This window comes from Tetrao urogallus (assembly GCF_951394365.1).
Source record: "Tetrao urogallus genome assembly, chromosome: 6".
Classification (NCBI taxonomy): Eukaryota; Metazoa; Chordata; class Aves; order Galliformes; family Phasianidae; genus Tetrao; species Tetrao urogallus.
The window spans coordinates 25,105,296-25,127,618 of NC_136819.1; the positions used below are offsets into that span (position 1 = coordinate 25,105,296).

Sequence of the window (22,323 nt, forward strand, 5' to 3'; positions counted from 1 at the left end):
CTTGCCTTAAGCTTTTTATCCTCCAGAACCCCCAAGTCCTTCTCCATGGGGCTGAAATGGAAGAGTGGAGTATCAGAACTGTCTCTACTAGAGGATGATTTTCTGCTCCATCAGTGTGTTTCTCCTGTTGGTCTTTTTTGTGGCACCCAAACGTAGAGAAAAGCACCTGAAAGGACTAGAAAATCCCTTTGGAAAATGTCCAGCACTGGCAAGAAGCCCCAGGGAATGTATAGGATTTGCATATTACAGGGAGCTAGAATGAGATAATCTTAAAAACACAACACGTTTGCTTGTTTTTATTTACAAACCACTTCAAAAAAGCATCAGGGAGCAGTGCATGCTTTGGCCAAGTGCTATCTGAAAGCGTGTATATTTGTTCTGAATCCTTTGTCAGTTTTCTCGGCTTCAGTTCACAGTAATAGCATTCTGGAAATAAAGGTTCACTGTGAAAAAGCTGATAGGCCCTAAACAGCAGAACAGCAGAACTGCAGAAATACTGCAGTTTTGTTGCAGGCCTGATAGAAAATATAAGTTGCTTCCCTTCCTAAAATAGCAGGCTGGCACTGGTTGCTTTCAGTGAGAAATGCCAGGGGTGGTTTCTGACCAGCTCCCAGTGCGGCAGCAGGGATGACTAAGCTTGTATAAACTTTAAGGCATATTTGTCATCACAGCAAGCTTGTAGAGCTCCACCCTGGCTATGCAGAGATCTTGTGCACCATTAACAAAGAACGTTTTAGTATGTTCAGAGGCATCCTCAGTGTAAACCTCTCTCTTCCACTGCAGAGAGAGGAAAGGAATAGCCTAATAGTACTTTTTTCTATCTGTAATCTTCATGATTATAGGCAGGAGAGGTCTCTTGATTGTTTTTGCACACCTTTGCTATGGAAGGCCTCCTACAGAAATAAAAAGGCTTCTTTCATCATCAAAGGCCTCCTAAATCCTCATTTACGCTCATCCGGTAACACTGGCTTCTGTCTGCCTTGTGCAGTCTTAAGGCATACACTGGTCAGAAGAGAGGAGAGCAAGAGATGGGAAAGCAACAGAGCTGGGGAGGGAGAGGCAACTCACTCTTGGGATGCAGCCATCCTCCTTAGCTCAGTGGCAAGAGGGGGAAGCCAAGAAAGATCTAGGGCAGAACAGTAGAAGCAGTGAATTTCAACATTCTTTTCTATTTCTGACATGTTTGCTATAAACTGGGATGGGCTCCTGACTCCTAGCAGTTTAGAAACAAGGAGAATCACTTTGATTTGTTTTGTTTTCATCTGTCCTCCTTTTGGAGGAACTCCTCCCTTGAAGTGACCTAAATCCCTTCTCTCTACCAGACCAGAGCAGACAGAGTAGATAAATAAACTGAGGGAGGCTTGTCTCGCTGTGGGGCCAAGGAAACCTTATCGTTAGCTATCAGAAAGGATCTTTTGCATCAGTGTTGTTCTCTGTTTCTCCCCTGATTGTTTGATGGTAACGCCCCAAGTGATTGGCTTGGGAATTGTTGCACTTCTGTTTCAGATCCCCCTCCCTCCTCATTAACAGCCTTGAAGGCCAGGTCAAAAGGTTCAGCAGAAAAGGGTATCGTAAAACCAAGAGCCTATAAAACTCTCTGTGTGGGAAGAGAATCAGAGTCACTGAAGGAAGATAAGATGCTGATGGATAGATGCTAGCTCTGATGATTTTTTGTAAGAGGAGAATTCTCCAGAGCTCTGTTCCCTTAAGCCCCACCTGTTTAATAGACTAACAATGCTTCCTTGAAAACATGGATGGTAACGCTTGACAGCACAACCAGTAAGCAAACTGCAGAAGCCTTTTGCCTGCAAGGACTCTGCCTGCTGGAATATTTCACTCCTTTTCAAACGTCTATGCAAAGGTTAATCCAAATCTCAGCCCATTATCCTAGCACCTCTTTAAATACAGGTTTACCTATACTCTCATGATATATACCACTATAGAATTATTTATACCATCAGAAATGACTCATCCTTAGCTTCTGGTAAAGCACAGTTGACAAGGGAGTGTGAAGATGACAAGTAAGCTGCTTAGTGATCTGTTACCTGTACTTGTTTGTTCTTTAAACAAATTGGAGATACGAGGGCTGTACTGGGTTTTAATAAACCTATTCAAATTGGCATTTAGTCATCGGCAACTTTTTTTGGAGAAGAAGTCTCTCAGGGAATTGGATTAATTTATCTCTTGTTTGCCAAGCATAGATCATATTCTTCTCTTCATAGCCATATTGCTGCAGTGTCTTCCTTCCCTTGTCGCTTACTCAGGTTGGCAGCGTGTCCAGTTCCTTTGTGAAGAGGAGAGGTTTGTAGTCAAAAATATATCTAATCTGAAAGCATATATTAGACAAGACTTGTAACCTGCATGCTGGTTGAATTCTTTCTTGACTTGCAGGGCACTTTGAAAAACCTGCTTCTCTTTGGTGGAGAGGTATTACAAAGTAAAAAAGGAGCAAACAAAACTGAGAGGTTAACAGCCAATACCAGGGCTCTCTTTGTTGGAGGGGAATTGTAAATAGTCCCTATCAGATTGCCATGAAGAGCTATTGTCTCTCAAAGTCTGGTTATCTGGTTGGCATTTGGGCAGAGTCTGGTCAAGGCTCTGCTGGCTGCCTCCAACAGGACAAAGTGAAAATTGTATGCAAAATTCCCTTTTTAAGTACATTTTTGTCTTGAGACTGCAGGTCATGATTCACATAGTTTAATCTGGAGCAGTGCCCTTTACTTTATGGGTGGTCGAAACCAAGAATAGGTCTGATAGCTGCATGTATCTGCTCTGTCCTTGCTGTGTCCAGCAGCTAGACTGACTGGGTAGCTGTTTATGCAAAGTTCCAATGCACAATGACTCGTTGTGTACATCAAAATCAGCAAGATGGCTTTTCCATTTAAAAGCAAAATATTTTTGTATCCCAACGTGGGCTTTTTACTATTTGCATTGTTCTATTTGCTGACTAGTGTTTTCTGCATCATCTAGGTGGTCAGAGACAGCCTCCTTATGGGACGTCCTGGGTTCCTGTGGCATTGGGCATTCTCACAGCTCTGGTCACAGCTGTTGCCCTGGCTCTTATTCTCCTTCGAAAAAGAAGAAAGGAAACTCGATTTGGGTAAGGGAGTTTCTCCTAGCGCTGCTTAAGAGACGTCTTTACTTCTTCTCCCAGTGTGGTTTTCTGACTGATTATTTTACAAAAAAATGTGGTTTAAGTATAATCACCCAATCTGTCTGTCACACCCTTCAGAAGTGAATGGCCTGTATCATCATGGCTCTGTGTGTCTTTTCTGCTTTCTAGCCATGCCTTTGGCAGTGTGGTTGGCAGAGGGGATCCAGCTGTTCATTTCAGAGCTGCCAGGTCTTTCAACAGGGAAGGCCCAGAGCTCATTGAAGCAACGTGTAAGTCCAGTTACCTCAGTGATTCTACTTGAAAAACTGTTCATACATGTACTGTTCTCTGTGTTTTTCCTGAAACTGATGGTTTTGGATCAAGAATATGGGAAATAATTTCCAGTGAGATTTAAGTAATCTGTGAACGATGACAAAAGTGAAAGGCGAGAGTTGCTGTTACCATCTTAGTTACATAACAACATTTCCTTGCCAATTATAGTTACACTCATTCTGTATTTTAATGCAAAGCGTAAATTCACCACTTTCCTGCCCGTTTCACACTGTTTTGACTGTACTACAATGTAATAGTCAAATGAGTGAGGCTTAACAATGTTAGCAGTATGCTCTAAGCTCAGTTTGCTACAAGCGTGAACGTTCAGATAGGCACTGTGAGAACTGTAGTGTACTTCAAATAGTGTAAAGGCCAGTAAGATTATTGAAAACTGGTTCAGCTCCATCAACTTAAATGAGTCCAAATGAGTTAGTGTCCATCAGGTGTCCCTTCTCTTCGCACTCTGTCTTTTCAGTTATTCACAATAGTTCTGTATTCCAGTTCTTGGCATTATTAAGGGCAGTGCAGTCACAGCCTCTCCCTTTCAGTGCTTTTGGTAATGAAAAAGATAATGAAAAAGATGTTTTCTTGTGGCTAAACGTTACTGGTCTTGGCTGTGGTGAGACTTGAAGATGTGGGAAGGAACTCTTTCTTTTCAGATTTTCCATCTTGCATTATGGAAATAAGGCTGGAGATGGAATTAAAACAGATGACTCTTGATGTTGTGACAGAACATTTAAGTATCCCTGATTTTACTCTTTTTTTTTTTTTTTTTTTTTTTTTCCAGTGGAGAGTGTAGGGATCAGTGATGAGCTGAAGACAAAACTCAAAGATGTCCTTATCCAGGAGCAGCAGTTCACCTTGGGACGAATGTTAGGCAAGGGTAAGAACCAAAAGCTGAATAAGACTATACATTAAAAGTCTGCTTGGGTTACCTTTACTGCTGAGTAGGGAGAAGCAATTATAAGTAGCTTGTTTTCTGTCCTTCTGTTTGTAGATGGCATTTAAATGGCACTTTCCTCTAGCTAACACAGTTCAAAGGTTTAGCATAACTAAGGGGATATTGGCTAAGCCAGTGTGGCTCTACAAAGTTGTGAACTACAGTGTATGTTCAGCTTTCCTGAACTGTTGATTCATTGGGGTATGATTTTTTTTTCAGAGTTTTAAACAACGGAGTATTCATTTAAACTTCTCCTGCTCGTTCTGCTTTAAAAGTGGTGCTGTAGAATTCCTTCAGTTTACACATTCAAATATGCTGCACCAATACAGAGGCAGATGATCTACTGCAGACACTCCAATGCCTCAAAAACACACGCTGATTCAATTTCGCATATTTCTGTCATGTCAAGTGGTTTGTCTCCAGATATTAGTTTGAGCTCTTAAAGAGGCATATCTGGAACAAGTACTGAATTTGCTGGCATTTGTCCATATTCAGGACCTTTGGAGTTCTTACTTCTTACCTACCATTTCTCTCAACTTTTCAGGTCATGAGGAACGGGCAAAATAAAGTTGGGATGCTTCTCACCTAACTTGAGCTAAAAAATTGGCCCAAAAACTCTCTGCAAAAGAGGGTTTTGAATTTAGATTTCCCAAATTGCAGACTAGTGTCCCAGCTGTTGAATCAGACTTCTTTTTGACTGAAAGTGTGTAACAATAAAGCAAGTAACTAAGAAAGGATTGTGAGTCAGGAGTCACACGCAAAAGAGAGCTGAAGTGTTTGGCTTCCTTTTTCTTAACGAGACTAGTTTTATTGCATTCTCTTGACCCTGTCCCACTGGGAGCTATATTCTGCTCCAATCCTTCCAGAGCAAATGTGTTTCTGAAGACTCTTTCAGATCAGGAAGATGACCTTCCTGCCGAAGGTCAGAGGGCTGAACAAATGCTAAGTAATTCAACAGTGTCAGCTTTTGGCCAGTTTCTGGGATCCTTCTAACACTTCTGGGCTGTCCCCTCAACAATTAACAAAGTGGAAATTGGCTGCCGTGGGGTCCTTGGTGGAAGGATGCTAGCTGGCAAGATGTGTTCTACATTGTCAGCCCCACTCACCCAACCTCTGTTCAGCATACAGATTAGAAGAGGGCACGGCTGTGTTATCTTGGGTTCTGCTGACTCTGCAGCTGAGAAGAGCTGCACAATGCAGAATCAATACAAAATTGCTTAGATCCTTCCCTTTCTTCTCTTCTTTGGTCTGATATCCACTGCATATGATTATTGTGAAATAAGTACATGCCACACAGCACTGAAGGACACTGTGAAAAGCCAGTGGAAAGATAATGTTTTGGGGTATGCATCTTGAGTACCACATTTTACTTCCTCCTCTTCAGTACCAGAAACTCTCATCAAAACAGATTTTGGATTGGGTAATCAGTTACAAAATTAGGGAGAGCAAATCTAGAGCCAGAACTAATGCAAAGAGTCTGTTACGCTGTGGATGTAAAGCCACTTCAGGCTAAAATAATTTGAAGATTTGACTGTTTGCATTTCCTCTCATCTCCCTTAGAGAAAACACAAGGATAAGCTCTTCCTTGTATTAATTGACGTGTCACACACACAGAAGAAGGTGTTGTATATTTTGTCTAGCCTGCAGTGATTCATGCAAGTCGTTCCCTGAATTTTGAGAGATAAGACCTGATTGTGTCCCAAGTGATTGAATGCTGGCACCATTACTGGGCTGTCAGCCCTGACAGCTGTCACCTTCAAGAACGGTCAGCACTGGGAGCATCCTCATCCACCCATCCTCTTACTGGCTCCCGCTCACGGGCCCTTCTCTGTCCAGAATTTCACTTGGCTGCATTCCTCATGATGTGATTTCCCCAGAAATGTCTGCCTGAGGTCCCAGCCCATACTGCGACTGCACTGTCCGCTTGGTAGAGGATTGCCTGCTTTCCCTCTTGTTTTTCTTTCTGAACTGCTGGCAGAGTGGCCTCTGTCAGCTGATTGTGCTACCTCTTCGAGGCACGAGTATGCTGAAAACTGCTGACTCAAGTTGCAGAATGAAAAATGAAGCTGGTAGCTGCATTTCTTATTCTTACTCAGCTTCCCTGTTAGCGACCCCCAGTGTGATCCTGCTGTGAATCATACTTTCCTCGCTAAAAGCTGTTCCCTCACTGCCTGCTCTGGTCTTTTCACAGGAGAGTTTGGGTCAGTTCGAGAGGCACTATTGAAGCTAGATGATGGCTCTTTCCAGAAAGTGGCAGTGAAGATGCTGAAAGGTAAGTGGGAGCGGGGCTACCGGAAGTACTTAAGAGAGAAGAGAGCTTGGAAGGATTAAATGTAGTCTGTCCTATTCTCTATCAGATATCTACTGACATTCTTCTTTACTCCTCTCTGAGCTTCCCACTCAGCCCTTCTACCAGTGTTCTCTCCATCTCATTTTAAGTCTTTATGCAGTGGAAGCTCTTCAGGGAAGGACCTATACTACCTCAGCTGGTTGTGCAGCATCCAGAACGTGGTGATTGCAACCAAAAGCACGTCATAATTGCAGTTTTTGTGTGCAGAGGATCTCGTTCAGTTGCTTGATTCAACAACAGCACTACATCATCTGGCATAGGCAGCTCAGGCAGGACTGCTTTGTGCTATGATGTAGTCAGCAGTAGGTGGCAAAGTAGTCCAACTCCCTTCTGATTAGTCACTGGAAGAGTGAACAGAACAAGGGCAGCTAACGTTCATCAGGTAGAGATGTGTGACACAAGAAGTGATTAATAGGTGTAAGTGAAAGCAAGTATGTGTGCATATATTTATACATGTGTTAACCTATGTTATTTTAGCCCTGTTGCCTGTAAGGCAGAAATGAACTGTGACTGAGTGAAAGCAGAGTCACACTTGCGTACCTTTGAAGTTAAAATTGGCTGCCACAGAGTGCCAGTTTGTGCTAAGTATACTGATAACGCAGTTGTGTAAGTTAAAACATTTTCTCCAGTCTCAACAATCATTCTAATCAGTTTGCAAGGAATTTTGTGGGTAGTCAAACTGTCTGCCTCCAAGCGTCTGACTTGGGAACTGTTACCCTCTACTGGGACCTTCCTTTCTCCTCTGGCTGTAGAAAGGAAATCATGTACTTCTGTCTTCTGAATCATATTGAATGACTTCCCTAAAGCAAAGAATATGAATATTCCCATACAAGTCTGAGTCTGATCTCGTAGCAGAACTGGAGGACTCTCACTAAATTCAGCAGCACCAGTGGAGGAAGTATTCTGCTGGGCTAATTCTTGATTATATCATACTTCTATAAATCTGGACTAACAGTGACAAATTGTTTTCTCCAAATTTATATTCATGTGTGCCACTAACAAATTTGGTCCAAGGTCTCCAGTACTGAGGTTATTTAAGAAATCTGAGCTATAGCAAGACTCAATTGTGCTAAGAGATGGAGAAGTATGGATCTTGCATGCTGTCCTCATTAGAGATGGATTGAGCTTTGTGACCCCTGTTGGGGTCTCCAGCCATCTCCCCAGTCTTAGCATTTTCTTTAATTCTGTGTGCCATCTCCTCTTCCTGAGACTGTAGTTTAGGTCCTTTTAGCTAATTTATTTTTACATCTTTAATGCACATGTGATTTCTATGGCTTCCAAGGAAAATTGTTACTGAGAAAAGTGCTGCTAATTGTCAGGTCTTTCCTCTGCCAAGAAGCAATTTACCAGATGTCTCTGATGCATGCTTACTGACCACTGTCCCAGATGAAAGTGTCAGGCTCTGCCTTGTTGTAAACTGGCTCATCTAGCTGTAGGTCTGGGAGGATGTGCAAAACCTCCACAAAGAACAGGCTTCTGAAGATCATTATCTGTAATGTCCTTTGGAGCCATTCACTGAAGGACCAAGGAAGAAAACTTACAGTGACCTTGTCTTCCAGCGGACATCTTCACCTCCACTGACATTGAGGAGTTCCTGCGGGAGGCTGCATGCATGAAGGAGTTTGACCACCCACATGTCACTAAGCTGATTGGTAAGCCAGCAGTGCTGCTCACTCCCTCAACATCCCCCCAGCCTCACATGCCCAGCAGCACTGCTCTCCAAAAGCAGAATTGGTGCAGCCACCTCTGCGCTGTAGGGAGCAGCGCCTGCACTTTCCAGGGCTTGGAGTGCTGAAAACAAATACGTGCAGCCCTCATAAACCTTCAGTAAACATCTGTTATTTAAACTAATTCTCTGGTTCTTGAAACCTCTACAGGAGCATACAAAGGAATTTAGATCCTACCCGCCAAAAAATGCACATTTTTTCTGCAGTTTCAAAAGAGAAGAGCATGGTGACCTCTAAGATTCCCCTTGGGCCTGCTGTGTTTGCTAAAACCCCTTTGCTGTGTGTATTCACTAGGAGTCAGTCTACGGAGCCGTCCCAAGGGTCGTCTCCCAATTCCCATGGTGATCCTGCCCTTCATGAAGCATGGAGACCTTCATGCTTTTCTGCTGATGTCAAGGATCGGGGAAAATCCTTTTGTAAGTCTTTCTTACTGTAAAATTCCTGTAGGGAGGACATGGATTTTCAGACAACGTGCTCAGATCAGTTTGGGTTCGGTCTTGCAGAGACATTGGCAGATGATCAGATTTTTACGCTACAGGAAGCTCTGATCAGATGTTGAAGTATTTAATCCCATGCACACTGAGAACCAACTCCTGCTTTCCCTACAGCCTCCTGTCCTTGCCTAGTAAGCTAGTAGAAAATGTTGCAATCCTGCCATAAGAGGTTGAAAGTTGAGATAACTGAGTTATTTCTTTCAGAACTTGCCTGTTCAGACACTCCTCAAGTTCATGATTGACATTGCCAGTGGGATGGAGTACTTGAGCTCAAAAAATTTTATACACAGAGACCTTGCAGCTCGGAACTGCATGTAAGTGAACCATGAACCATGAACTTTTAGAGAAAAGAAAAACCAGAGTGGATGAGGGAGGAATGAGAAGCCTTTCACACAACAGAAGTGAGGAGGGATCCTCTTGGGGGATGGGGGATGTTGGCCTTTGCATCTAACTGACAGCAGTCATGGGAGAGTCTCGTCCATGAATGTACGTGGTGGTGGGGGGCAACTGTTAGCCTTCAGCTGAGCTTCAAACCGACCATATTTAGAAGAAACTATCCCATCATTGGTTTGGACATACATATGTTTTCAGAGGGTTGATTACAATGCTTTGTGTCAGCATGGGCTATTTGTTCCACTTCATAATGTAACCAACAGAAGAGAAAGGGTTTGTCCGGGTCAGAAAGAAAGAAGCTTTAAATATAGTCTCTATTCCTTGTATCTCTTTTGAAGACTTGATTATCGCAGTATAAGAAGTGTAGGATTTCCTGGAAAGCAGGTGAAGAATGGCTAATGTGGAGAATGCCTTTAAAAATAATTGCCTGGTGAGCACTCTGCATGATCCCACATTGCTGTTATGTCCCCAAACTGCCTTGCCTGCTTTGAAGTGAAGATAAATCCCTTTTTGTTCTTTCCTCTCTGCTTCTTTCCTGGGAATAGAAAGGAACAGCCCATTCTGGCAGGCAGAACTCTGCCTCTGAACAAAATGACAACAACCAATGAAATCTGCAGTGAGACACAGATTTCCAAAGGCATCTAAATGTCCAGCTGTACAGACAGGAGGCTGATAAATCATAATGAAAAATGATGAATTAGCCTGCATTGACACTGCTGAGAAACTCCTACTGTTTTCCTATTTTAAAATACTAAAATAAACCAACAGTCTTCCTTCAGAGGAAGCTGAGTGCTGTGTCATCACACCTTCCTTTATGCAGCCTGGAGGCATGATGTCTTTATGGGCTTTACTCTACTACCTACTGAAGTGTCTAGGTTTAAGTAAGTGTGTGACAAGAGCAATTCAGGCCGTTAACTTGGCCTGAAGAGAATGGCTTGCAGATGTAGTTTAGGCAGCTGTGATATGCATCTAGGCAAGTACCTTGTGTTTTTTGATTGCTTATGCAGGGCATGGGCCTTAGTGATAGCAGTGAACAATGCAGATAAACACTGTTGAACTTTGAGCCTCTATAAAGTATCTGAGTTCACTTTGGATGACAGTGCAGGCCATCTGAGCATGGCCATTTGTTTATTTTCTTATTCCTAATTATCTCTCTATTAGTCTCAAGGAACTGATTTGAGACCACTGAATTATTTTACATCAGTTGTCAAGTAGATTAAGTCATTATCCTTCTGGGTAATACTTGATGATGAAATACCTCATTTCCCTGCCCAGGTAGTCCTGGTTGTACCTCTTTTGTTGCCTGAGGTGGCCAGTGAATGCTTTTCTTAGTCATTAAAACTTTCCCATAGGCTGGATGAGAACATGAATGTGAGTGTTGCAGACTTCGGGCTTTCTAAGAAAATCTACAGTGGAGACTACTACCGTCAGGGCTGTGCTTCCAAGCTGCCAGTGAAGTGGCTTGCTCTAGAAAGCCTGGCGGATAATCTGTACACAACACACAGTGATGTGGTGAGTTTTGCTCTGGTGCATTTGGGGACTGCTTGTATTTCAGCAGAAGTGGAGGTAGGGAAAGGCCCTGGTGGTGGGAAAGGGAGTTTGCCTGGTAGTCTGTGTTTGAGAGGCAGTGTCACCTCTGCCTTGAGTGCTCTCAGAACCCAAGATGTAAAATATGAGTGATTTATGGCAGACATGATGAACCCTTTTCTCATTTTCCTCTTGTCCTTTGACCCTTAATTTTTCACTTCTTCCCCCTATGCTCTCCTTTACTTGTCTCCCCATCCTTGTCATTTTCTACTCTTTCAACACGCTTTTACTCTTCTACCTTGCTCTTCTGCATTACAATCTGAAGGTGATCCAAATTTCTATTGCATACACTCGTGTACATATACAGCAGTGGCACTCCATCGTACAGAAGGCACTGGAGGAACAATGGAATGAATACATCAGTGCTTACACACTCCTCCACATAACTTCTCCCATTCGTCTGAGATCTTTGCTTCCTTTCTCTTTGGCATGGGGTAGTTTGTGGTGGGAGTTTTTTTTTTCTTTCTGTTATTATTTATTTGGGAATGCAGAGCAGGGTAGGGTGGTTGTTCCTTTTTTCTGTTCTGATGCCTTATCCATTCTTCCTTGCTGCCTTCTGATCTGGTTTTGCAGATCTGGTTTTGCATTAGTTTTCTCCTTCAAACTTGTGGACTTACCTTCGAATTTACCCATGTGTCTCTGAAGGGACACCGAGAGTGCCTTGTAGCTTGGCTACTGTGTTGCCTGGTGATTGTTACAACCACTGCAGGCAGTGTTCAGTGATTGCTGATCACAGTTCAGCCAGTTTACGACAGACACTGGGCAGGGCTTGCTTATGAAGACTTTGGTTTTTTTTCCACCTAACAGACCTTGCAGTTTTGATTTAAAGTTAGAAGTGTGACAGTACAGAGTACAGCACAAATCAGTGCGAGCCATAAGCAGTTTGCTCATTGCCCTGCGTAAGTGGCTAAACTCTTTCATTTGTGCCTGTACATTTCCAGTAATAGAGAATCTCTCCGTGTATTAAACAATTAATTTGTGAGCTCCCAACCAAGCTCTTAATGTAGCTGGGGAGCACAAAGCTGATGCTACATCTCAAGAACCATGAGTAGGAGGAGTTTGGGAGAAGTTTGTAGGTGGGAGACAGGGATAGCTCCAAGAGCCTTCTGCTCCACTGCAGGATGGGACTGGTCAACAGACGACATGTTGGCATCAGCAGCATCTGATTTTATTTTGTTTTCTAGCTAGAATTGAGCCAGCATCACTGCTGCTCACATGATGTAACCCCAACAAGCAGGGCACTTTGTTCATCAGTTCTCTGTGCTGTTCTTTCAGTGGGCGTTTGGGGTGACCATGTGGGAGATTGTGACCCGAGGGCAAACCCCTTATGCTGGCATTGAGAATGCAGAAATCTACAACTACCTCATCAGTGGGAACAGGCTGAAGCAGCCGCCGGAGTGCCTAGAAGATGTGTGAGTACTTCCTCTCCCTGCAGACATATGGTTCCTTGAGAAGTTTGGCTTACAGGAATGAAACGGGAGCAGCTGGCTGACCCTGCAACCTGAATCCATCCACTTTCCATCACACAAAAGCATTCACTATAGAGTCTCTGGGTTAGCTATCAAATTCTCTCTCTGCTGGCAGAACTCCCTGGAACCTGTGGTAGCTCTGCAAGCAGCCAGCTTGGCTCAAGAGTTTTGAACAGTGTCAATGCTAGAAGCTCTTGGCTGTGTGAAAACTATAACTATGTCTCCAGAAGCTCACTGCTCCCTGTCTTCTCAGGCCAGCATCTAAGAAAAGAGATGAGTTTCATGGTACAGCCTGAAGAAAGATTACAAGGAAATAAGACTGCAGAGGCTGTGTGAGCCTTTCAGACCTAGGTCCAGTTATCAAAATTGCATCTAACATTCACATAGAAGTAGTAGGATGACAGAGAGATAGCAGACAGGAATATATATAATGTTCTATAGATCAAGGTCCCACCTTAAATTGCAGGTGGAAAGAAAATCAGAACAGTGTTGTGGATATGGGTTTCAGACATCTCCAGACTTAAAGAAAGCACTCAGGTAGTTTGCTGGGGTGTTGCACCCCATGCTCCTGCCTTATTCCTGTAGCATATCTACAAACACTGGCTTTGGTGGCCTTGTAAAGCCGTACATTTTGTGAAAAAAGGGCAACAAGAAATTCCCTTTCTTCCCCCTTTCTTCCTGCTATGATGGTGGAATATATTTCATGTGCCTTCCTTTTCCCCTGCTTTTTTTTTTTTTTCCTTTTTTTCGATGTAAGGGAATAATCTGTGTCTTGTTACTGAAGCTGTGCACTTTTGTCTTCCCAGCAATTCATTTTGACTGTTCCCAAGCTTAAATGAAAACATAGTTATGCCACTTCTTAAAATCATTGTATGTCTGCCTCTTGACTGCTGTGAGTAGCTTTGGTTCCCAGTTGTGGAACTTTTAAGATGCTATAAGGGCCAAAAATAGAGAATGGATGCAATGAGCTGCTAGACACTGAAGAAAAACGCATAAGAAAACTACCAAAAAATATACAACCTCATTAGGAGAGGCCATTGAGCCTCTTTTGATTGAGATCTGTGGGGATATGCTCAAAACACTTCCCTACATGCTCACCCTCGGCTTGTGCTGATGGCTGCTGGCAGCAGCAAGGTCCTGGTGGGCTGTTGGTCTGATCCAGTACAGCTGGTAGCTCTTTCCCTTTCTTTCAAATGAATTTCTGCTGTTCACAGGGCGGGGTAAAAGAATGTATTTAATTTGTTGCTGCAGAGTAGGGAGTTTCTGTTTTATATGGAGCACTTACAGTTATTTCATCCACTCGCAAGGGGCACAATTCAGGATTGAGATAACAGAGGCGTTGAAGCTTTCTATAAAACTAGTGTGAAATCCAAGATGCTCATAAAGCTGATAGAGAGCGAGGGAGGTAAAAGCAAAGTAAAGGCCATCATGAAATGCTTCATTTCCCACTGAAGGCTGTTTTCAGATTTTTTTCCACTTACGAGTTTAACTGAGGTTGTTTGTCCATGGTGTTTTCCAGTGCCAGCACTGTGTTTTGTCCCTGCTCCCCACAGAACTGGTGACAATGAAGAAACAGGAGCACAGCTGTGGCTTTGGTGGGTGATGTGCAGGAAGGAGAACGATGGCTCTGGCCATTCTCCAGCCATGCTGGAGGCATCACCCTGTGTTCTGTGTGGATGCTGCTGCTGATGACATCTTGCATCAGCCCTCAGGCAACCAGAACTCTCAGCTGGTGTTTGACCACAGGATAAACACCGCCTGCGTGGCAGGGTGAGGCCTGTGGCCAGTAAAGCACTAAGCAGGCCTTGAAGTTCAGGGTTTTGGGGTTTTTTTTTTTGGTACTCTCTAATTATTTTGATTAAAGTGTTTTTGAAAATAGGGAGAAGCAAGGATTTTAAGTCCATAAAACCTGCCTAAGTGCCATCAGCTACACAGGGTCAAAACCAATGAATTTTGGAAAAGTTTTGGTGTTTGTTAACTGTGATTGCAAAAATAAGTGCTTCTCTAAATGTTTGCAGTACCCCAGGGACATACCCAGTCTCCTTATTAAAAAAAAAAGTTGTGCAAATTTTATGCAAAAAATCACGCACCAAAGCTAGAATTCTTGCCATTCTGTTTTCCCTGCTGAGTGAAGCCAGTGCCCTGGTGGAGGTCAGAACCTACTCACTCATGTCCTGCGTTAGGGATTTTGGAGGCCTTAGGGTAGCAGTTCTTTTCCAAGGCACCCTTGAAGTGGTGATGAATTGCATGAGCTTCAGTGTTACAGAGGTGAGATGGAGACTTCCGACAGCTCGTGAAGAGCTGGCTCTGTTCACTTCTGCAAAGGTCCCCTCATTTGATGCCCGTGCTGCACAGCACAGAGTTGCTGCTGGGATGTACAGGGCTCGATGTGTTGTGTCTCAGTGCTCTTCTTCTGTGTTGCAGCTACGATCTCATGTGCAGATGTTGGCATCCTGAGCCCAAGCTACGCCCAAGCTTTGGAGTGCTTCGGTCCCAACTGGAAATGATTCGGGGGAGGATGTCCACACTCTCTTTAAGCCAAGACCCTCTCTATGTCAACATTGGGAAGGACAAAGAGTCATCTGTCAGTGACCCTACCGTGCACACCTCTTTTGGAAACACGGACGGTGACGAGACCGTTGCTGGGGCAGCAGCTGCTGCTGTCACGAGTGACTATCGCTACATCATGAGCCCCTTGTGCCTTGGAGATGATGTCGAGGGTGAAAGGCATCCAGATGGGCAGGAAGGGGAGAACAAAAGCCTTCTGTACGAGCTGGAGACAGAAGGAGAGAAAAGTTGTTAGTCTGTACATAGCAGTGACACTCTGCTTCCCTGGGACGGGATGTGTGCAGCCACAGTGCCGCGTCGCCTGGGTCTCTGATGCCGGATCTGGAATGGCTTTAAACAGCACAGGCCGGAGCTCTTGGGCAGCTTTGGCAGCTTTCATTTCTGTGTGGGCTGCAGTTGCGGACAGCTTGTATGGACCACAGCCCTGACATGCCCTTGGATTTGGGGAGGGAGGTGGTAGGGGTGGCAGGCTGTTCACATCCCGCAGAAAGAAGGTCAAAGCCAAGGTGGGCAGTCAGAGCCTCTGCTCTGGTCTTTCTCACTGCCAGCTGGAGCAGAGCTGAACGCACCTTCTGTTCAGTCAGTGCTCGCTCTCGTGTAGATGTTGTCTTTGATCCTGGCTGCGTGACTTCGGGACTGGTACCTCTGAAAACACTAGTGGGTATTTACACCATCATCAGGACACTGGGGGAAGTTCCTCTTGTGTTCACTCAGCAGTGCTGCCTAGACTTCTTGCCTACCTCAGTGGTTCTCAAACTGCAATTTGCAGATATGCATTCATCCAACATTGAACATCTGGCACATTTCATGCAGTAACACTCACTGCTCCCTCTGCCCAGAGCTCTTTTAAGGTACTCAGACTTGCAGGGAGCGATGAAATTAGAAAAAAAGTGGAACATCTCTCTCCACCCTCTCCACCCATATACCTCTTTTCCGTGTTTTTTTTTTTTTTTTTCCTGTTTGGTGCTGGTTCGAGCCTGACCAGCCTTGCAGTTGGCCTTAAATGGGAAGGGAGGGAGAGCAGCTGGCATGGGTGAGGACAGAATCCAACTTCAAAGGAATTGAGAGGAAACTGTGTAGAGAGGACTTGCCGGCAGTGTGGGGAAGCAGTGCTAATTAATGCAAAATGCTGCCCTCCAGGAGAGGAAGGAGACTGCTTAGATGGAGAATGGCAGACACGCATCACTTTCAGCAGGAGCAGGATTCAGCACTTGCTTGAAAGTAGGATTTCTTTAATCTTTCTCTTTTTTAACCATCCTCTGACTTCTTCAAACAATCCAGTGCTGTAGCTGCTGTGGTGAAGGTCTGAAGTCACTTTGGGGAAGGTATATGTGAGATGGGGGGAAGGAACCGACAGGGAAGCCTCTTTCCTAAGAGAGAGTCCTTATCACGAACAAGCTTGAGAACCACTGGTCGTCTTAATGAGGAGGTCTTCTGGCACACTGTAAAAGCCACATCAGATCATAGACCCGTATCACTGCAGCCTTCCACACAGGGCAAAATTGATGGTTTTGCTCTTTGGGTTTTGTTTTCCAATCAGCATGTCTGACTCACTGTAACTGCAAGCGCTTTTGTGGTTTTTAATAATTTAATATTTTAATGTAAAATCAGCATTTGTTTTGTGTAGTGTTTCCCAGCAAGGAAGTGCAGCTACATCTTACTCTAGTTATCCTAAATATTTGCTAGATCTTCATTTGTTTTATTTTCAGTGTGCTGAACACTCAGCAGTATCACAGGACTTAGGATTCCACACTGCTTTTCCTCAGACACAAATACCACCAATGTCGTCGCTTGCCAGGTTGGCGAAGGTGGGACCAATGAGCCAAGATAGACTGCAGGCTCGGTGTCAGGACACTCTATCATTCGATGCCCCATTGTTGGCTGTTGCCAGGTGAGGGGCAAACTACAAAATTTGGGTCCAGTTTCATCCCTTGCTGAGAGCACCTTCCTAGGGAAGGGAAAGTTCAGTCTGGGGCTTGGGCACGGGTCCTTTCTGTAAGATTTCCTACTACCCAACGCTGCCCTACAGCTGGAAACCCAGTACGGTTTCTTGGTCACAAACTGCAAAACCTTACACCCCAGGCAGTATGGTTTTTTTTGTCATTTAGCTGGATTGCTGTCAATGCAGGGGAGAAAATAACAGCTAACAAAGGTTAGCAGAAACCCGTGCAGTGCACACATTGGCAGTGAGGGCTGAAGGCTATGCTCCCTGCAGCTGCCTGGGAAGCGCAGATGTACATAGAGACTCTAACTTTGGGAAGCATGTCATAGTTTTTATGCATTTTTTTAAATAATAAAACATGTACTGTGTCTGAGTCCCAGCCTGTTATCTGCAGCAGTTTGTGGGGATGCTCTGAACAGATCTTCCTTGCTGGGTGGGTACATTGGTAACATGGGCTTGTCTCCCAGGGAGCCTCAGCCCTAGCGAAAAGCCTTCGGCAGCCTCCTTGGAGGCAGGCAGTGCCACATCCCACCTAGGTGCCGGCAGCCTCTGCAGCCATTCCTTCCCCCTACCCCCCACTGACAGCACTCCCTGGGGAGGACAGCCTTGGAGGAGGTGGTTGGAACTGTGCTGCTGAGTCAAATGTTCCCTGTGCAACGTAGAAGAGCCCTTGGGTTTCCAGCTCGCCGAGAAGAAGAGGCGCACATCATATGTTCATTATTCATCAGCCAGCAGCACAGTGCACGGCCTCTGCCTATGCACTCACACCAGGAGGATGAGCAATGGCGAGCAGTGGGAGGGAGCTCTCACCCCCATCTGCTACGCAGGGAGAACGACTTCCGAAGCATGGAGTGGCTGACTTGGCTAGTAGTGTGAGGTTCCAGTGCTCAGTGCCATCCCTTGGATCTGGTTCAAAGGATGATTGAATCCTTTTGCACATGAGCCTGGTCGGAGCAGGTACACAAGCAGCAGCAGAGGGGGAACAGGAGGGGAGGAAATAGTAAGATGGCATTGGAGGATGCAGCGCTGCTCTGTGCCAGGAATTCTGATGCAGGCAGTCGTGCCATACTGGTTTCTTAAAAAGCCTAACATTTCCTCCATGATCCCATTCTTTTTGGCTCTATTAATGTACAAAGAGAGATGCACGACTGTCCTGATGCCTGCACCTCCTTCTTGGCCTGTGTGGGGAACAGGACCTTGTGGGCTTTACTCAGTTAACACACTCACTGGAGTCAAATACATTTAATTTTGAGTAAAAGACGTGCCTTGCAGAACAGAGGAAATACACACTTGCATGTGTATTTGTTCCCAATTTACATTGCATTTTGCTGGCATTATTCATTCTCTAATGCTTAGCTGCCAGCTTTTGCCAATTCCCACTTTTTTCAAGCAGAAATTTCTGTAGAGGTTTTTTTGGAGCTGAGGAAGCTCAGCCCTGAATTTGGTTTGAATTTCAGGTACTCCCACATATAGCCAGGAGCTGGACTCAGTCATCTTTACAGGTCCCTCCCAAGCCAGGATACAAAACCTGTGAGGGACAGCAGGTGCAGGCGGTGATCAGGAAGCCTTGTTACCATGGGAAACCAAGTCGAAATCGATCACTTGGTCCAGGAACACCGACAGACGTGGGCTTTGGTCGCGTGGGCTCCGTCACAGATGAGGAACTTGGTGTCAGCGTGAATCAGACTCCAGTCACTGTCCTGAAGTCTTGTGGCAAAGCCAGGACAATGGAGCCCTGCTTACTGACTGCCCTGGGGGCCCTCTGGCTTCAGGCATGCCAAATCAATGTGTTCCTACGTGCGGGCAGGCTGGGGAAATGTGAAATCTTTTGGCCGTGCTGACAACAGCACTGAAACAAGGGGCTGGGTAGTGCCAGCTCCTTGGCCCAAGTTGCCCAGATCCAGTTTCCTCCAGTTTCTTTTCAGGGCTAAAATCGAGCTGGAAGATACATCTGACCTGGGGCAGTGGGTTGCACTTGTTGCTTTAAGCTTTCACAGAATCACAGAACTGTAGGGGTTGGAAGGGACCTCCAGGGATCATCGTGTCCAACCCCCCTGCCAAAGCAGGTTCCCTACACCAGGTCACACAGGTAGGCATCCAGGCAGGTCTTGAACATCTCCAGAGAAGGAGACTCCACCACCTCCCTGGGCAGCCTGTTCCAGTGCTCCGTCACCTCACTGTAAAGAAGCTCTTGCGCATGTTTGTGCGGAACTTCCTATGCTGCAGTTTCCAGCCGTTTCCCCTTGTCCTGTCTCCACTCACCACTGAAAACAGTCCGGCCTCGCCATTCTGCCCCCCACACCTTAGATATTTATAGACCTGGATCAGGTCCCCTCTCAGTCTTCTCTTCTCAAGGCTGAACAGACCCAGTTCACTCAGCCTTTCCTCATAGGAGAGATGCTCCAGGCCCTTCACCATCTTTGTGGCCCTCCGCTGGACTCTTTCCAAGAGATCCTTGTCTGTTTTGTACTGGGGAGCCCAGAACTGGACGCAGTACTCCAGATGAGGCCTCACCAGGGCAGAGTAGAGGGGGAGGATCACCTCCCTCGACCTGCTGGACACGCTCTTTTTAATGCACCCCAGTAAGCCATTGGCCTTTTTGGCTACAAGGGCACACTGCTGGCTCATGGCCAACCTGTCATCCACCAGGACACCCAGGTCCCTTTCCGCAGAGCTCCCCTCCAGCAGCTCATCCCCCAACCTGTACCGGTGCATGCAATTATTCCTCCCCAGATGCAAGACTCTACACTTGCTTTTGTTAAACCTCATCCGGTTTTTTTCTGCCCAGCTCTCCAGCCTATCCAGGTCTTGCTGAATGGCAACACAGCCTTCAGGCGTGTCAGCCAATCCTCCCAAAACACTTTGATATGTTCAGTAGGGATTTAATGGGACTAGATGAGCTTCTATAAAGTCTTTATAGGAGCTGTGTTTTGGCAGCGTGCTGTGTGAGGGGATGGGACTTTGTGGAGAGGAAGGAGGGTTTGCATGTAGACACAATCTGGTTGTGAATATAAAATACTGCACGACCCGCTGGAGAACACGTCAGTGAAGGTGACAAAGAGTGGGAGAGCAGAGAGAAACTGCAGAGCAGGTGAGAGCAGCGCTCTGCCCACGGCCATTAGCACGGCAAACTGGGGAGCTCGCTGCTCTCCCAGCTAATCCGTATGACAGCGATCCTGGCCGCTACCCTGTCGTTAACCGAGCTGTGTGGGAGTGCACTGCCGGCAGCTGGTGTGTGTCGCTGCTGCAGCCACTGCTGCCTGCATGCTGCCAGCCTGGAGCTGGGCGCCCTGGTCACTTGCTGCTGCCTCTGCTTCTTTCCCCTTAATAAATTGCACTGAAACGAGCTATAAACCCCACGAAGGCTCAAATTGCTAAACAAAGTATGCCAGATGCGCCTCCAACATCAGGCCTAATCAATATGTCTCCCAGGTTTATCTGTCTGCCTTATTCTTCCTCTTGCACGAAGGTATCTATGGAGAAGCAGGAGGGTTTTGCAAGCATGTGGGCTGAGCCGTAGCAGCCTTTCAGTGCCCGTCACCCTGTACCTGGGCTGCAGAGCATGCAGGTAATAAAAGACGTAGACCTGGGGACTACTACAAAAGGTACGGGCAGGATGTGATGCGGATGCCGAGCTGCCAATACCAACAGTGTCAAATCCTGGCATCCTTGCTCAGACCAGCATTTACACTGACCGAGCAGCTTAAGACCATCCCTTTGTATTTGCTTGCTCCCCCCGCTGCAGTTTGGGATCCCAGGGCTGCGGATGGTGAGGTGAGAGACTGCAGAGGCTACACGCAAGCAGCTGAAGCACAGGCATGCGTCTCCACTGGCGCTGCTGTGGGGGTGGAAATCTCTGGCAGAGCTAGCAGCTGGGTAACTGCTCACCCCCTGATTGATGCCAGCCCGTCTGCCAATGCTCACAGCTGCGCCAGTGCCATCTCGTCGAGGCTGCTGCACCGGGCGGTACCTGGGGCAGCGACCTGCCTCACTGCTTGAAAGGGTGTCTGCATTTTCTGCTTATAAATGGAGACTTGTGGGCCAACGCCTGCATAGCTCGGGATTGCTGCCCTGCTAAGGGGACAACTTTTTTCTTCATGGATAATCAGGCAAAAACTCAAACGGAAAGAGCTGGACCTATTTATAGCAGAAAATAGCCTGCCTTGATTTTCTCCATTTTCTTCCTTAATACACCCAGGGAAATGTTCCCAGCCTGATGAGTCCCACATAACTGCAGGGCTGCAGCACTGGGACTGCAAAGAACAGCTGGCCCACGGGAGCTCTGTTTGGGGATTTAGCCCTTCCATTTGGCACTCATGTTGTCAGCAGAGCAGAGCTCACCCACCACAGGCTGGTTCCCTCCTGCAACACAGCACATAGCCTGCAGCCTGCCAGCCCACCTGGCCTGCGCCTGGAGGAAGATGGCTTCCTGGAGTGGCTGAGATCCTTTTCCCTCCGGGTGCTTGTGCTGGAGTGCTGCTGAGCACCACTGAGCCTCTGTGCCAGTCCCTCAGCAGGGGTGATGAGCAGCTCCCTTTGGATGTCCGTGGGATATTGCCTGACCAAGGCTGGCAAGAGCTCAAAAGCATGTTTTACAGCTTGCCTGTTTCTAGACAAATTCTTACAGGCATCAGAAATCTGTGACTGTAGAAAATCTGTGATTGCCTTCTTTCCAGGAAGGCTCTAAAATTTCATAGGAAAAAAAAATAGTGGATTTCTTTTTTAGGTAAATATCTTGCAAGTGGTGCAGACAACAGACTGTAACTGAGAATGAACTCTGAAAATTAAAAGCTGTCCTTAGCTCACCGTTAGCAAAATGTAGGTAAAATCCCAAAGATGACAAGGTTTCATTCTCATGCAGAGCAGGGCAAGGTACAGTCCAGTTTCCCCCAGGTTTTCTGCTCCTGGAGCTGCTAACGCAGCTGGAAGCACAGTGCTGCCTTGTTTTCACCAGAAATTCACAGAATCATAGAATCATAGAATGGCCTGGGCTGAAAAAGACTGTAATGATCATCTAGTTTCAACCCCCTTGCTTTGTGGGTCACCAACCACTAGACAAAGCACAGCAATGTGGATGAACCCACAGATAATGTCAGTTTTCCTCCCAACCAAGCATCTGTTTGCAGGGAGGATACTGTGAACCTCTGCTCAGTTACGTTGGTTTTGCAATTCTATGGGAAGCAACCGAAATGAGAATTTGACTCCAAAGATGTCATTTTGCTGTGCACAGACATTTGGAGCACAAAATCTGAAGAGATTTCTGGGTGTACAGTTGGGAGTTGTCCTGCGAGGTCCACAACATGAGACAGGGAGAGCAGCAGAGATGCCTCTGGCATCCAGCCCCCTGGCAGCTACTCTGGATGCATATTGGTGAAATGCATCATATGCAAGCAGAGGCTTTGAGCGAGTGCCTCAGGGTTGGGGTG

At 45.9% G+C, this 22,323-nt stretch overlaps 1 protein-coding gene across 1 annotated transcript in view; it reads left to right on the forward strand.

Annotated features, from left to right (window-relative positions):
- Positions 1 to 15,190, forward strand: part of TYRO3 (TYRO3 protein tyrosine kinase) — a gene marked incomplete at both ends in the record, with an annotated part of 38,260 nt that extends 23,070 nt beyond the window's left edge. Inside the window, 10 exons of the mRNA XM_079537788.1 lie at positions 2,971 to 3,100; positions 3,284 to 3,384; positions 4,215 to 4,310; positions 6,559 to 6,639; positions 8,277 to 8,369; positions 8,739 to 8,860; positions 9,143 to 9,252; positions 10,684 to 10,843; positions 12,194 to 12,330; positions 14,812 to 15,190. Coding sequence (XP_079393914.1) covers positions 2,971 to 3,100; positions 3,284 to 3,384; positions 4,215 to 4,310; positions 6,559 to 6,639; positions 8,277 to 8,369; positions 8,739 to 8,860; positions 9,143 to 9,252; positions 10,684 to 10,843; positions 12,194 to 12,330; positions 14,812 to 15,190 — 1,409 coding nt within the window. The remainder of the gene's footprint in view (positions 1 to 2,970; positions 3,101 to 3,283; positions 3,385 to 4,214; positions 4,311 to 6,558; positions 6,640 to 8,276; positions 8,370 to 8,738; positions 8,861 to 9,142; positions 9,253 to 10,683; positions 10,844 to 12,193; positions 12,331 to 14,811) is intronic.
- Between the last annotated feature and the right edge of the window lie 7,133 nt (positions 15,191 to 22,323).